The sequence below is a fragment of the Phaseolus vulgaris genome, chromosome 3 (genome assembly GCF_000499845.2).
Source record: "Phaseolus vulgaris cultivar G19833 chromosome 3, P. vulgaris v2.0, whole genome shotgun sequence".
Lineage (NCBI taxonomy): Eukaryota > Viridiplantae > Streptophyta > Magnoliopsida > Fabales > Fabaceae > Phaseolus > Phaseolus vulgaris.
This window is the reverse complement of record NC_023757.2, coordinates 36,050,271-36,066,519: the sequence shown is the minus strand read 5'-3', so window position 1 is coordinate 36,066,519 and position 16,249 is coordinate 36,050,271. Positions and strand designations below refer to the sequence as shown.

The 16,249-nt window shown below is 37.5% G+C and overlaps 2 protein-coding genes and 1 pseudogene across 2 annotated transcripts; 2 read left to right on the top strand and 1 right to left on the bottom strand.

Annotated features, from left to right (window-relative positions):
* Positions 1–4,600: 4,600 nt before the first annotated feature.
* On the bottom strand, positions 4,601–4,706 carry LOC137808872 (small nucleolar RNA R71; annotated as a pseudogene).
* Positions 4,707–14,358: 9,652 nt separating this feature from the next.
* Positions 14,359–15,318, top strand: LOC137805597 (uncharacterized). The gene has a single exon (XM_068605538.1). The coding sequence runs from the start codon at positions 14,359–14,361 to the stop codon at positions 15,316–15,318; it is 960 nt and encodes a 319-aa protein (XP_068461639.1).
* Positions 15,318–16,136, top strand: LOC137805596 (uncharacterized). The gene has a single exon (XM_068605537.1). It carries the CDS (start codon positions 15,318–15,320, stop codon positions 16,134–16,136), a length of 819 nt encoding a protein of 272 aa, XP_068461638.1.
* The last annotated feature ends 113 nt before the right edge of the window (positions 16,137–16,249 follow it).

Below are 16,249 nucleotides of genomic sequence, written 5' to 3'. Positions count from 1 at the left end.
TTTTTGAATCATGTCAAGTTGTGTCTTAGTCATGTTATTCCATGTATGTCATTACTTCTAGTAGTACTTTTATTGTTTTGATTGTTTCTTGCTTTGGTGTCATATAATTTTCTGAATTGATGTTGATCCTTTGTGCATTTTCTTTTTAGAATTGAGTTCATACTTGTATTCTAGACCTATACAAGTTCCACTACATCATTTTCTATTATGTCTTTGCTAGTTCATCATTCTGTTTTTTTATTCCTATTAGGATTCCTCTGTTTCTGAAAAGAGTGCTTACTGTTTTTCCTTATTGCAACTGATTTACGTACTGTAAAATTCTGAAATTCTGGATTTGAGATATTCAAAGTGTTAGAAAAGAATATAAAAAAGAATCATTCAAAAATATGAAGTACACAAAAAATGATAAATAAAATAAAAAAAAGTGTACATTCCTGCCGAAAAAAAATACGGTAATCTGGCAGTGATTTTAAAAAATTTATTTCTCTCAATTGGCTTACTGTTTTTAATTGATTCCAGTGCCATTATTGAGTTAACATCTTGAAGTTTCTGTGGTATAAATTTCATAATCCAGTTCGCTCTACAACGTTCCAGTTAAATCAGTGAATATGAAACACAGTTTGCATAAATTTTTTTTTTTTCCAGTAGCTAAATTTTTTTGTTTTCTTCATCTACTCTAGTGCTTTTCCTTAGGTATTATTTTGTGTGCCTACTTTTCTCATTGAGTTCTTTATTTTCTTGATTGTCTTTCATTCTTACTCTTTGAGTTTGTCTTACATATAGTATTCCTTTTGCAATTACCTTTCCTTGCTTATACCTTTTCTTGTTTGTCTTTATTGTTTCTTTGGTTTTGTGGTGGTTTGCTCTTAAGATTGGTGTGCTTGCTTTGACATATTTCATTTGAGGATTCCAAGGCCTCAAGATCAGATTGGAGCAAGAACATTATTTCTTTGAGAGTGATATCTTTTTCAGCCTTAAATTCACTTCGGCAGTTTCAATTGCAAAGCTCACTGTTTTTGCTAATTTTTAACTTGTTTGCTGTTTTGTGTGTTTGCTTTTTTTTTTTTTAATTACAAATGGCTGGATCTTCAAGTGATGCATCCTACAAGCAGAATTCTCCTTCCAAAGCTTCAATTCTTGGTGAATTACATGAAGCTCAAAGAACAATTAGAAGGTTGGAGGAGAAATTGCAAAAGATGGAGGTCCAACAAACTAGACCATCTCCTTCTATCCATGATGGACATCATTCTCATAGACCATCTTCAAGAGCTTCTTCAAATGATGTTGGCCGTGAAGATGAGCATAGGAGAAGGAGACCTCCACCCCAAGTCCATGGACAAAGACATCATCACCAAGGGGAAAGAATTCACTACGGCAATGGCTTCTACCATGATGCAAAGTCCAAGCTTCCTTCGGTCAAACTACCTTGTTTTAATGGTTCTAGTGATCCAAATGTGTATTTAGATTGGGAGGCTAAGTGTGAACAAATATTTGAGATCCATGAGATCCAAGATGAGCATAAGCTCAAGCTAGCCACCCTAGAGTTTAGTGATTATGCCATGAAATGGTGGCATGGGATTGTAAAGGACATTATCTATCACAAGGGTCCTCCCGTGGACTCTTGGAACTCTTTAAAGGATCATATGCGCGCTAGGTTTGTGCCCCCACATTTTAGGAAAGACCTCATGTTGAGACTCCAACGATTTCAACAAGGCACGCTAAATGTGGATGAATATTATAAGGAGCTTGAGACGCTTGTGCTTAAAATTGAATTAGAAGAAAGTGAAGAAGCCATGGTTGCTAGGTTTGTGAGTGGTCTTAGGAAGGATATCCAAGACATTGTTGAGTTACAAGAGTATTCATCATTGGGCTCTTTAGTTCATCTTGCAATGAAGGTGGAAGCCCAACTTGCTAAGAAAAACTCTTTTAAAAATGCTTCCAATAATGGATACTACTCCAAGTCTTGGAGAAACAAAACTTCTTTTTCTAAACATCCTTCCAAAGATTCTTCTTTCAAACCCAAGGAATCTAAGCCATCAACATCTAGACCTAAGTCTCCCACTAGAACATCTAACACTAAATGCTTTAAATGTATGGGTTATGGTCATATTGCTGCAAATTGTCCTTCCAAACGAAGTATGTACATGTATGAGGGCATTGTAGTTAGTGAGCATGATTCGGATTCTTCAAAGCATTCATTGCATTCTCATGCATCTAGTGAGGAAGAGAGCGAATGTCCACTTGAAGGGGACTTGTTAGTTGTGAGAAGACTTCTTGGACAAGTTTCACAACCTTTTGATGAAAGTCAAAGGGAAAATATTTTCCATACAAGATGTCTTATTCAAAACAACATTTGTTCCTTGATAGTGGATGGGGGTAGTTGTTGATAAGTGTCTAATTTCAGTAATATTTCATATTAAAATATAGGCACTTATGAGGATTTATTGCTAATTTACATATAAAATAATCCCTAATTTATGAATTTATACCTTTTTACATTTTTTATGATCTTTATTTGAATAAGAGTATTTTATTCCCAAATTTGGTGTTAATTGCAGATTTCTAAGGAAGATTGGAGATTTGGATTAAAGATGAATGATTTGAGCTAAAAAGATAAAGATAAAAGGTCCCAGAATGGAAAAGATGCAAAGAAAGATTGGGCCTTTTTTATGTTTTATCATTTAGCCCATTAGCGCGACATAGGAAACAACCTAACCCTAGAAAACTAGGATAAATAGAGGGCTAGAGGCTCAACCTTAGTGTGGCAGATTGAGAGGAAAACACCATAGAGTGAATTGTAACCCAATTGGGAGAATGGAAGGTGATAGAAGTATGCGTGGCTAATTCTACCCTTTGGGATTGGGAGTAATCTGCTCAAACTCTTATGTATTGAGGTGATATTTTATATATTAATATTCAGTTCTTGATTGATTATTGGTATTGTTGTTTTACTTTTAATTTTCCGTGACAAATTGAGAATCTTAAATCTGACCGGGAGGTATTTTTAGGGTTCGGACCTAAACAACAATACTTAACATATTTGAGTGCTAGGAATAGACTTGAAATGTTAATTGCTATTAAACGTCCGAGCTTCGTTCTAAGTTGTTCTTATAATTATGCGAGGGATCGATAGTTAGGGAACATTCTTAAGGATTTTATATGCGAGGAATCGATATAAATGATTTTTATACGGGCATCAATTTCAATTAAAAAACTTAATATTGACATGTTAATCAAAATACATGAGAGTGAGAGAGATGAAACCTAATCCCTATTTTTCCAATTGAAACAATTAATTCTTTGTCTGTTTTCTTATTGATCATCGCCAACACAACCACTCTCAATACACTTTTAATTGTTTTGTTCTATATTTAGCGATTATTGTACTTGATAATTCACTGTTCCTTGTGGGATCGATATCCGTCCTTAGGGACAATTATTACTTCTGACAAACGCGGTGCACTTGCCGTAAAAAGTCATCAAGTTTTTGGCGCCGTTGCCGGGGAACAGATTTGATTTGTTGAGTATAATTTCCTAAATATTGTAAATATTTTATTTTTATTTTTATTTTTTTGTTTGTTTTGATTTTGTTTATTTTATTAAAATTAGATTTGATTTTATTTTATTATAGATTTGCTGTTTTAAAAAAAAGAAAGTTGTTGATTTTATATTATTTTCTTTTCTTTTCTTTACGTTATTTAATATAGTTTATTTTTATTTTATTTTGTTTTGATTTTGATTTTGTTTTATTATATTTTATTTTAGTTTTTTTTAGGATTAGTTTACGTAGTTTTATTTAGATTTACGTAACTGTTATTTATTTGTTTTAATTATTATTTTTACTAGTCTTAAGTTTTATTTTTACGTAAGTTAGTTAGAAATTTTGTTAGTTGTTTACAATTATATTTTTTAGTTTTATTCTGGTTTAGCTTTATTTTATTTATTATTTTATTCCTAGTATTTATTTTTTATTTTTATGTACGTTATTTTTTGTTTTTATGTTTTCTTTTATTCTGTTTTTAGTTTTGGTTTTATCTGTATATATTGTTTTTAATATTTTTGTTATTTTTCTCTTAACGTCATTTTAGTGTTTTATTTTTATTTTTATTTTATTTTGCAGATTTGTTTTTATTTTATTTTATTTTATTTTTTTAAAAAAAAAATACTCTGTTTTTTTTTCTCACTAATATGTTTTAGGAAGAAAGCAACATGGCAGAAGAGCAAGCACCACCTCCTAAGAGGACACTTGGAGATTATGTCATGTACCAAGGACCAAGGCATTATTCTAGTATCGCAATACCTGCTACCGCTAAGGCCTTGAAAATAAATCCTAATTTTCTCACTATCATCATTACTCATCAATTCAAAGCAATGGATCATGAGGATCCATGTTCACATTTGTCTACATTTTATGAATTGGTGGGAACAATGGGCTTTCAATCAAGTGATCTTGAAAATGCTTATATGCGTTTGTTTTCTTTGTCATTGGCAGGAAAGGCTAAGGATTGGCTCAGATCACTTCCAAATCAGAGTCTCACTAGTTGGAAGGAGGTAGAGGAAAAATTCCTGCAAAGATTTTTTCCAATTTCTCGCTACATCAAAGCAAAGTCTGAAATTTCTGTGTTCAGACAAGGAGTAGATGAATCATTCTGTGAGACATGGGAAAGATTTAAAATGTTACTTAGAAAATGCCCAAATCATGGGTTTGAAGATATTGCTCAACTGAGCATATTTCTCTTCGGTCTCAGATCTGACACAAAGATGCTCCTAGATGCTGCAGCTGGAGGCACAACGATGACTCTTGATGTAGAACAAGCGACAAGGATTATTGCTGCATTGGCGTCAACTGATTATCAATCCCAACATGATAAACAAAATACTCAGAAGGAAGGTTCGTTAGAAGATGCACTCTTGGCTCAAAATAAAATTCTGACACAACAGATTGAGCAACTAACCGCACAAATGGCTAAATTGTCCCAACAGTTATATGTTGTGCATTCATCTCAAAGCCAGAGTCACTCAATCATGTGTGATTTTTGTGGAGGTGATCATCCTAATGGACACTGTTCTTATCTGAACAATTCACCTGAAGTTGAGGATCCATTCATGCTTGAAAGAATGAGTAAAGTTGAAGAAGCCCTAACAAAGCTTGTCATAATGGAAGAAAATAGCATGGCAACAATCAGGAATATAGAGATCCAAATGGGAAAAGTGGCTAAACAATTTGAAGAAATACAAAGTGGTCAGTTTTTAGTTGACAACCAAACCAACCCAAAAGAGCATTGCAATAAGGTAATAGCTGAAAAAGAAGATGAGACTGAGGAGTTAGAGAGAGAAATGAAAAGAAGTGAGGAAGAAAAAATTAAAAATAAGGAGAGAAGTGTTCTTGAAAAAGATTTATCATATCCTCATCCTCCTTCAAAAACAGAGAAGGACAGAAAATTCTTTGACAAATTGCTCCCTAGGAATTATTTTGCAGGAAATCTGAAGCAAGATTCAACATTTGAGAGATTTCTGAAGAATAGGAGCTATATTGAAGAGAGAAATAGAGAGTTGGAGGCTAGATGCAGTATCATGACTCAAAGGGACTTGCTTCAAAATTCTAAGAACTTAGGAGGTTTTAATCTTCCCGTGTCTATAGGCGTTTTATCTGTGGACAAGGCTGCACTGTATTTAGGCGATTTGGAGGTTCAACCCACCAAGATGCAGTTGGCAAAAAGATCCATCAAAGATCCTTATCGTGTGGTTGAAGATGTTCTTGTAACGAGGAAGAATGCATACAACATGATGCAACAAAGAGAGTTGTCCATCTTGAAATAAACAGGCGTCAAGCTAGATGACGTTAAACGAGCGCTTACTGGGAGGCAACCCAGTCCACATTTTAGTTTTATGTTGTTTTATTACCTTTGCTGATTTTATTTAAAATAAAAAATAAAAAATAAAAGTAAATAAGAATAATAAAAAAAATCCTATATGCCTCCTAATCATTTTGTAGGTTATGTATTTTTGACCTGGGGACAGGTTCTATTATTCAGGGGGGCAGATCCAGCAAATGAAGCAAGACTGTAGATAAATTTTTTAACAAAAAGCTGGATGATTTCTTAAGAAGAGAGGATTGAGCAAAAATATGGTTTTATCTTTCTAATTCTCTTTTCTTTTCAGTTATTTGAATTTTTTCTTATTTTATTTATTTTATTTTTCGGTTATTTTGTTTTCTGTTTATTTGCTTATTTGTTTGGTTTGTTTTTATTGCTTATTTTGAATAAATTTCCTGTTTTATTAGTTTGGTAATTTTAAGTCTTGAATTATCTTTCTTGACTAAATTTCAGTTTTAATTTGTTTGTTTTCTAGTTTATTTTTTTTTTCAAATTAAAAAGAACTAGAATATTAATTTTGAATTGTGGAAAAAAGAATTTGTGTTTAAATATTAAGTAGTGAGATGAATTAGACACAGGTTAGAAAAGAAAATATGATTGAATCCCTATTTAAATGTAGTTAAAATTATGATACATGAAAATTTAACAGGATAATTGATTAGGACAAATAATGACAAGACAAAAAGGAATGAGACCATTTAAACCAAGTGAGTGTGTGAACCTGAAACAGTTTTTGAGAGTTTTACTGATGAATTGACAGTTGTGGTTGCTTAATTTTTATTTTTGTTGCATCATAAAAGAGCATGAAGATGATTGAGGCATTTGTTTGTGTTAAGTAGGAGCCAAGGCCAAAAAGCCAACCTTTATATTAGTATTCCATTTTTTTATCCCCTTTGGGCCAAGAATTTTTTTGTTAATATTGCACCTTAACCTTTATTGATATAATTTCCTACCCTTTAGCATGTCTAAGGAAGGAGAACATAGATGCAATACATATAGAAAAGGGAATGGTTGGTTCTGATTGTGAAAGTTCAAAAAGTTTAAAATAGGAAGAATTTTTTCCTATTATTGAAAAAAAAAAAGAAAAAAAAACAAGAAACAGAAACATAAGAAGAAAAAGAAATAGAAAAGAAAGATAGAAAAATTTCATGAAAATCATGAAAAAAAAAATGAGGAAAAAGGTGATATCAAAAGAAAGTGGTAATTAGATAACATATATGTTCTCTATAATTGAATTGTAGGTATGTTCTTCTTCTTTAAGATGTGCTTTTGTTATCTAAGAAAAACCAATATTTTTTGGAAGCCCAGCCTCATTACAACCCTGGAAAAGACCTCAAGATTCATGTTTCTAATATGTTTGTGATTTGAAGATGAAATGAAAAGCAACTGTGATTTGTTATGATTCAGTGAAAATATAGAGAAACACTTACCCGTGAGCATATGAGAAGATATTCCTTGATGAATTGTCATTTATTTGTTTTGATTTGATCCTGGAAATTGATTGTGTCTATAATTTTCTATATTTGAATTTGGAAACATCATAAATTTCTAATTTGATCTGTTGTTTAATGAATTAAGCTGTTTGATATTTAAATTCAAATATATTCATTTACTTTGCTTGAGGACAAGCAAGATTCTAAGTTGGGGAGAGTGATAAGTGTCTAATTTCAGTAATATTTCATATTAAAATATAGGCACTTATGAGGATTTATTGCTAATTTACATATAAAATAATCCCTAATTTATGAATTTATACCTTTTTACATTTTTTATGATCTTTATTTGAATAAGAGTATTTTATTCCCAAATTTGGTGTTAATTGCAGATTTCTAAGGAAGATTGGAGATTTGGATTAAAGATGAATGATTTGAGCTAAAAAGATAAAGATAAAAGGTCCCAGAATGGAAAAGATGCAAAGAAAGATTGGGCATTTTTTATGTTTTATCATTTAGCCCATTAGCGCGACATAGGAAACAACCTAACCCTAGAAAACTAGGATAAATAGAGGGCTAGAGGCTCAACCTTAGTGTGGCAGATTGAGAGGAAAACACCATAGAGTGAATTGTAACCCAATTGGGAGAATGGAAGGTGATAGAAGTATGCGTGGCTAATTCTACCCTTTGGGATTGGGAGTAATCTGCTCAAACTCTTATGTATTGAGGTGATATTTTATATATTAATATTCAGTTCTTGATTGATTATTGGTATTGTTGTTTTACTTTTAATTTTCCGTGACAAATTGAGAATCTTAAATCTGATCGGGAGGTATTTTTAGGGTTCGGACCTAAACAACAATACTTAACATATTTGAGTGCTAGGAATAGACTTGAAATGTTAATTGCTATTAAACGTCCGAGCTTCGTTCTAAGTTGTTCTTATAATTATGCGAGGGATCGATAGTTAGGGAACATTCTTAAGGATTTTATATGCGAGGAATCGATATAAATGATTTTTATACGGGCATCAATTTCAATTAAAAAACTTAATATTGACATGTTAATCAAAATACATGAGAGTGAGAGAGATGAAACCTAATCCCTATTTTTCCAATTGAAACAATTAATTCTTTGTCTGTTTTCTTATTGATCATCGCCAACACAACCACTCTCAATACACTTTTAATTGTTTTGTTCTATATTTAGCGATTATTGTACTTGATAATTCACTGTTCCTTGTGGGATCGATATCCGTCCTTAGGGACAATTATTACTTCTGACAAACGCGGTGCACTTGCCGTAAAAAGTCATCAGTTGTGCAAATGTGGCTAGTACAAGAGTAGTAGATAAGCTTGGATTGCCTACTATCTCTCATACAAAGCCCTATAAGTTACAATGGCTTAGTGAAGTAGGAGAAATAATTGTTAATAAACAAGTCCTCATCCATTTCTCCATTGGAAAATACAAAGATGAGGTATTATGTGATGTTGTGCCCATGGAAGCCACTCATGTTCTTTTGGGAAGGCCTTGGCAATTTGATAGAAAAGTTTTACATGATGGCTTTACCAACAAATTATCTTTTGAATTCCATGGTCACAAGGTTACTTTAAAATCTCTCTCTCCAAGAGAAGTCCATGAGGACCAAGTTATCATGAAGAAAAAGAGGGAGAGTGAAAAAGATAAAAAAGATAGAAAAGATAAGAGTTCTAAGCCTACACTTCTTGTGTCTAGGCGTGACATTGAAAGGGAAATAGTGGCTCATCATCCTCTTTTTTTAGCCATCCCTAGAACTCTTAGCATAGAAACACTTGTTGATAGTCCTCATTGCTTGGAAAATTTGGTTGAAGAGTTCAAAGATGTGTTTCAAGATCCTCCAAATGGACTTCCACCTTTGAGAGGGATTGAGCACCAAATTGATTTGATACCGGGCTCTTCTTTACCAAATCGTCCCGCATATAGGACCAATCCAAGTGAAACCAAGGAAATTCGCCAACAAGTTGAGGCTTTGATTGAAAAAGGGTGGGTGCAAGATAGCATGAGTCCTTGTGCTATGCCTATCATCTTAGTGCCAAAAAAGGATGGCACATGGCGAATGTGTTCGGATTGTAGGGCCATCAATAACATAACCATTAAGTATAGGCATCCCATACCTAGACTAGATGATTTGTTGGATGAATTACATGGTTCAAAAATCTTTTCAAAGATTGATCTTAAAAGCGGCTACAATCAAATCCGTATCAAACCGGGTGATGAATGGAAGACGGCTTTTAAGACCAACTTTGGTTTATATGAGTGGTTAGTTATGCCTTTTGGTTTAACTAATGCACCAAGTACCTTCATGCGCCTCATGCATCATGTTCTTAGACCTTTCATTGGTAAGTTTGTTGTGGTTTACTTTGATGACATTCTCATTTATAGCTTATCTTTGAATGACCATAGGTTGCATGTTAGGCAAGTTTTGGAAACCCTTAGGAAGGAACATTTGTATGCTAACCTTGCTAAATGTATGTTTGCTCTTGATCATATAGAATTCCTAGGGTTTGTTGTGAGTTGTAAAGGGGTCCATGTGGACAAAACCAAGGTGGTGGCCATTCAAAATTGGCCTACACCGAAATCTTTGAATGAGGTCCGAAGTTTTCATGGGCTTGCTTCTTTCTATAGAAGATTTGTCCCAAACTTTGGTACCATTGCCGCACCACTCAATGACATAGTGAAAAAGGATGTGGTCTTTCATTGGGGAGAAGCACAACAAAATGCTTTTGATACTTTGAAAGAAAAATTGACTAATGCTCCCATCTTGGCCCTTCCTAATTTCACTAAGACATTTGAGATTGAGTGTGATGCTTCAAGCATAGGTATTGGGGCTGTTCTCCTTCAAGAGGGCCACCCCATAGCCTATTTTAGTGAGAAATTGAAGGGAAGTCATCTCAACTATTCCACCTATGATAAGGAATTATATGCACTTGTTAGGGCTTTGTTTACTTGGCAACACTATCTTTTTCCCAAAGAGTTTGTGATACATAGTGATCATGAATCTCTTAAATATTTGAAAAGCCAAAACAAACTTAACAAGAGGCATACTAAGTGGGTGGAATTCATTGAGCAATTTCCTTATGTGATCAAACACAAGCAAGGCAAAATAAATATTGTGGCGGATGCTCTTTCTAGAAGATACACCTTGCTAAATCTTTTAACCTCTCAATATCTTGGTTTTGATCACATTAAGGAACTTTATCATGATGACCTTGATTTTTCTCTCCTCTATCAAGAGTGTCTTAAGGGAGGACACAAAGACTTTTTTATTCAAGATGGCTTTCTTTTTAAGGGAAAACGTCTTTGTGTTCCCCAATGCTCTATTAGATTATCTCTTGTTAGAGAAGCTCATGAGGGGGGCTTAATGGGACATTTTGGGGTTGCTAAAACTTTGGATGTGTTGCATGAACATTTCTTTTGGCCTCATATGCATAAACATGTTCATAGTTTGTGTGATAAATGCATAGCTTGCCGCAAAGCTAAATCTAAAATGCATCCCCATGGTCTTTATACTCCTCTTCCTATCCCTTCAATGCCTTGGGTAGATATATCTATGGATTTCATCTTAGGCTTACCCAAGACATCAAAGGGAAAGGACTCCATTTTTGTGGTAGTGGATCGTTTTTCAAAGATGACTCACTTTATTCCTTGCCACAAAGTGGATGATGAATGCCACATTGCAAACCTCTTCTTCCAAGAAGTGGTTCGCTTGCATGGGATTCCTAAGTCTATAGTGTCCGATAGAGATCCTAAGTTCTTGAGTCACTTTTGGAAGACCTTGTGGGGCAAGCTTGGAACTAAGCTTTTATTTTCTACCACTTGCCACCCACAAACTGATGGTCAAACCGAGGTGGTGAATAGAACTTTGGGACAACTATTGAGATGCTTTATTTCGGGGAATCCTAGAGTGTGGGAGAATTTACTACCCCATGTTGAGTTTGCATATAACCGAGTAGTAAATTCTACCACCTCCCATTCTCCTTTTGAGGTGGTCTATGGGTTTAATCCCCTAACACCTCTTGATCTTCTTCCTATTCCCCTTCTTGACGATGTCTTGTGCAAAGATGGGGATGAAAAGGCTTCTTTTGTGAAAACTTTGCATAAAGACATCAAGAAGAGAATTGAGAAGAAGGTTGGCAAGTATGCTGAACTTGCCAATAAAAGGAGAAAAGCATTGTTGTTTGATGAGGGCGATTGGGTTTGGCTTCACTTGAGGAAGGATCGTTTTCCTACTCAAAGGAAGTCCAAACTAATGCCTCGAGGGGATGGACCTTTCCAAGTCCTCAAGAGGATTAATGACAATGCTTATGAGTTAGATATGCCTGATACATTCTTAGGTAGTCATACTTTTAATGTCAGCGATCTAACTCCTTTTTCTGTAGGTCTCCAGAATTCGTGGTCGAATTCTCTCCAACTCGGGGAGTATGATGGAGATCAAGCCCAAGAGAACATGGAGGCCACTCATCAAGCTCAAGAAGAGGTGGAGGCACAAATGGAGGACGCCCATGGAGGTCAAAGTCCACCTCAAAGGATTACAAGAAGCATGTTCAAAGCCTTGGGAGCTAGAGGACATTTATTTTCTCTTTTTGTAGTGTCTTTAGTTGAAGGTGCTTAGAGGGAAACCTTAGAAACCTCTTTTTGTTATAGCATCTTTTAGGTTTTTAAATAGGAGCTTTAGGGGGGTGTATTAGTAGATAGGTGTAGGAGTAGAATAGGGGGTGCCAAAGTAAAGGAAGGGATCACACCTTCCTTGCTTGGCAATTAGCGCCGGTTCTAGATGGCTTTTGGAGGGAATTTTGAATTGTTTAGCTTTCATTTTTCAGCACCTTAGGCTATAAATAGAGGTGCCTTCCTTGTAAAATTCAGATTTGAATTTGATCTAAAGAAACTATACTCAAAATTGGAGTGAGCATTTGGAGAGCTTTTGTGCTTCTACTCTAGTCTTATCTTGAAGGACCATGGTTTCCTCAAGTGGCGGCTTCCACACTCATCTAGGAGCATCCATACTTCTAGTGGCGTGATCATCCAACCTATCTTCCATCTTCATGAGCATTCTCTTCTCCTTCCTTTCTTCTCTTTCAATTACTTTTGTTGTCTTGTGTTCTTGAGCATGTTTTGGTTCGGCTATTCCTTTTTCCAGCATCTATTTTCTATTTGTTCTTAAATCTGTTCGGCTCTTTTGTTTTTGTTTCAATTTCTGTTCGGTCTCTTCTTTTCTTTTGCCTATGTTGATTCAATTTGACAATATTTGGTTCAACCAAATGAGTTTGGGATTTGGTACTTGTTATTGGTGAGTTCTTGATCTTAGAACCATGATCCAACTTCTAAGAAAGTGCCTCTACATTTTCCAGCTCAAGGTGATTCCTCAAAGTGTCAAGAATCTTGTTCTATGTGGCTATTGGAATCACATCAGCTTGGCACCATGATCAACATCGATTTTTTTGTATTGGACAAATCATGCTCCTACAAATTTCAAACTTGTACACCCTATATAGTATATTGAATAAACACTTTTATTTTCAATCAACATAAATCTCAATGAAATACTCAACTTAATTTACGTATAGAATAAGGAAAATTTTAAATATATATTGTGGAGGTAGGAAAAGTTTTACCTAACCTCATAATGGGCGCCAAAATGTTCTAGACAGGCCAATAAACGACCTAAACTCAGAACATTCAAGGTACTCAAGAACAAGTGTGCTCTTAACCTAATTTTTGATTTGTCTATATGTGAGGTTTTACCTAGTATATATGGAGTTAGTCTTAACCCCGTGTCTACCGTTATGATTCTCTCTTTACTGTCTGGTTAATGCTATATAATCAAAATCCCCGTCTTATGCTATTTCCTTTACATTATTCATTTACATCGGCCTCCTATCTAAATGACCAAGGATCGACCCAAGACCCATAACCAAACAGAAGCCATAAACAAAGTATCAAATAACGATGATTTACCGACCAGGTCATCGGGTGTGATGACGTTGACAAGAGAAAGGTAGGTGGTCAAAAAGTCAACATAGTCGTCGTATGTAGAAGCAGGGTTCTGCATATGCATAGTCGGTTATCGCCGAGACGTGTCACTATCCGAGAGAAAGACATCGCCTAAGCGGACGTCGCCTAAGTAAGACATCGCTTGAGTAAGACATCGCCCGAAGAGTCAACCCGCATGACGTAAGCATTTCACAGAAAGGGGGGCCCACATGATGGGATAACCCTAAGTTGGGTGGCGGCACTGTGGGTCCCTCCGTGCAGAATAAACGATTAAGTCAAAGGGGCACGTGACTATGCCCACGTACTCATAAAAGATCTTCAAGGAAGGCTGCATGCATGACACGTGATTAATTAGGGCACCTAAATAGTATGATGGCACAAGAGATACGGCGCCCAAGTTAGAACCCAAGCGGCCACATGGTTAATCATTGCACTCTAGATAAGGGAAGTCCATGTGCCAGATACGCTCAGATCCCAGGAGTAGCGGCGCAAGGACCTTCTCCAAGGAACCCTAGATAATAGCAAGCAACCCAAAGGTAAACCCTAGTTTCCACCTATATAAAGGGCACGAAGAAACCCTAGTGAGGTACGTTTTCACAGTTGCATGAGTTTTAACCTAGTTCTCATAAAGTTACTCAGAACAGTAGTCCCTAGTTGTTCTTGACGGCACACCCAACTGTGAGCACAAGGCAATTAGGGCCACACAGTTTAGTCACACAGTTCCAGTTGTTGAGATTACTATACAGTTTCTAGTTACTTTGGTGTTTCTCGCTAGCTGACTTGAGCGTCGGAGTGCAAACAGCCGCAAGGGTGCCCCTTTGTTCTTCTTTTTCAGGTACACACAGACGAGGCAGAACGAAGGTGCCCTAGCTCGTTAGAACAAGCCACGCATAAAGACGACCCAGGTCAACCGGCCAGAACATCTGGCGCCCACCGTGGGGCCGATATAAACATCGGTTCCACCACACAAGCTTTCAGTTCCAGATTCCAGAATAAGTCAAGAGGATCCCCAGAGAGCCATGACCACCCGACCAGCACGCGCTAGGAGTGAAGAGATGACCCTACAGCAACTCATGGCCATGGTGCATGGGCTACAAGACGCAGTGGCAACCTCAAAAGTAGAACAGGAGCGCATGCAGGCGGACCTAACAGCCTCTCAAGCAAGAAGCGAGGAACTCCACCGCACCAACGAGGAGTTACGCCATAGATGGCGTGGCAGAGACGAATCGGAGGCTGCATCCCCACCCAGGGAATTCACAACACCATTTTCACAGGCAATCTTGGAGACGGCAATCCCCAATACGTTCACAGGACCCAAAGCGACTTTCACGGGAATGGAGGATCCTGAAGCACACCTCACGGCGTTCCACACACAGATGTTGCTGGTAGGCGGTTCAGATGCCGTTAGGTGCAAGCTTTTTATGAGCACCTTGACAGGGATGGCCATGGATTGGTTCATCAGCCTCCCAGAGGGCCACGTCACGTCCTTTGCGCAACTTTCACAACTATTTAGAGAACAGTACCTGGCCAACAAAACTCCCGCCCCAGTCTCGTACGATCTTTTCGACGTCAAGCAGTTCCAAGGCGAAACGCTAAAAGAATACATAAGCCACTTTGGGGCACAGGTAGTGAAAGTAGGCACCAAGGAGGAACCCATGATTGTATACGCGTTCAAGAAGGGGGTGCGTCCCGGATCTTTTAGTAAAACGCTTTACCGCAGTCGCCCCAAAACCTTCGCCGAGATAAGGCGACAAGCGGTAGAACATATTGCCTCCGAAGGTGAAACGTACGAGAAATGCACAACCACTGCGCCAACGCGTCCCAAGGCACAAATACGCACGCAACCTGTTCGGGTTCACCAAGCCGTCACAGAAAGAAAACACTTTGACAGAAAACGTGCTTACGAGCCACGGAGGACCCAACCTAAGGGTAGAGTAGAGGAAGGGAGAGAAGCAAGCCGCCGAGGCACAACTTCGTGATGGAACTCAAAGATCTGATTGCGGTACCCAGCATAGCCGTCAGGTTGAGGCCGCCGATTAAAGCTGACAAGGTGCTGGGACCTCGCAAGGAGTCATGGTGCGAATTCCACGAAGCATTCGGGCACCATATTAACAACTGTCTGGCGCTTGGCTATCAGTTGGATGAGCTCGTGAAGAATGGTTTCCTGAAGGATTACTTGATGGAGAAACAGGCGGGACGACCATCAGGCTCGCAACCGGGGGGCAGTGAGGGGCAGCAGCATGAGGCGCCCGTTCTCGGTGAAATCCACACCATAGCTGGTGGGTTCTCGGGTGGCGGGTGTACTACGTCACAGTGTAAAAGGTATGCGAGGTCCGTAATGTTAGTGGAAGTTTTTGAGGACCATTCTCCCGATGTGGACATCATGTTCACTAAGGAAGACCTCAGGGATGTTGTGCCGCATGACAACGATCCCATTGTGATCTCGCTCGTCACGGCAAGGAGGACAGTTCATCGGGTCTTGGTCGATCAAGGGAGCTTGGCAGACGTGATGTTCTGGCCGACTTTCGAAAGGCTACAATTATCTACGGACCAACTGAGGCCATATAGGGGCTGCTTATACGGTTTTGCGGGTGATCAAGTCGAAGTCAGGGGAACAACGTTCACAGATCGGGCCGCTTCGCGCACGGAAAAAATCAAATACCTTGTCGTGAACGCCCCCTCAGCATATAATATCCTATTGGGAAGGCCAACACTCAATAGGATAGGAGTTGTACCCTCCACGAGGCACATGAAGGTCAAATTACCTTCAATGGAAGGGGTGATCGTCACCATCTGATCTGACCAAGAGGAGGCAAAGAGATGCTACGAAAACAGCCTCAAGAACAGGCGATCAGTGTGCCATGTGACCACAACACCACCTCTTGGTGCAGGGCATGAGCATAAAAACCG

What these genes read in the sequence shown, in the direction of transcription:
- LOC137805597 (XM_068605538.1), top strand. Translation starts at nt 14,359, where the DNA reads ATGACCACCCGACCAGCACGCGCTAGGAGTGAAGAGATGACCCTACAG.
- LOC137805596 (XM_068605537.1), top strand. Translation starts at nt 15,318, where the DNA reads ATGGAACTCAAAGATCTGATTGCGGTACCCAGCATAGCCGTCAGGTTG.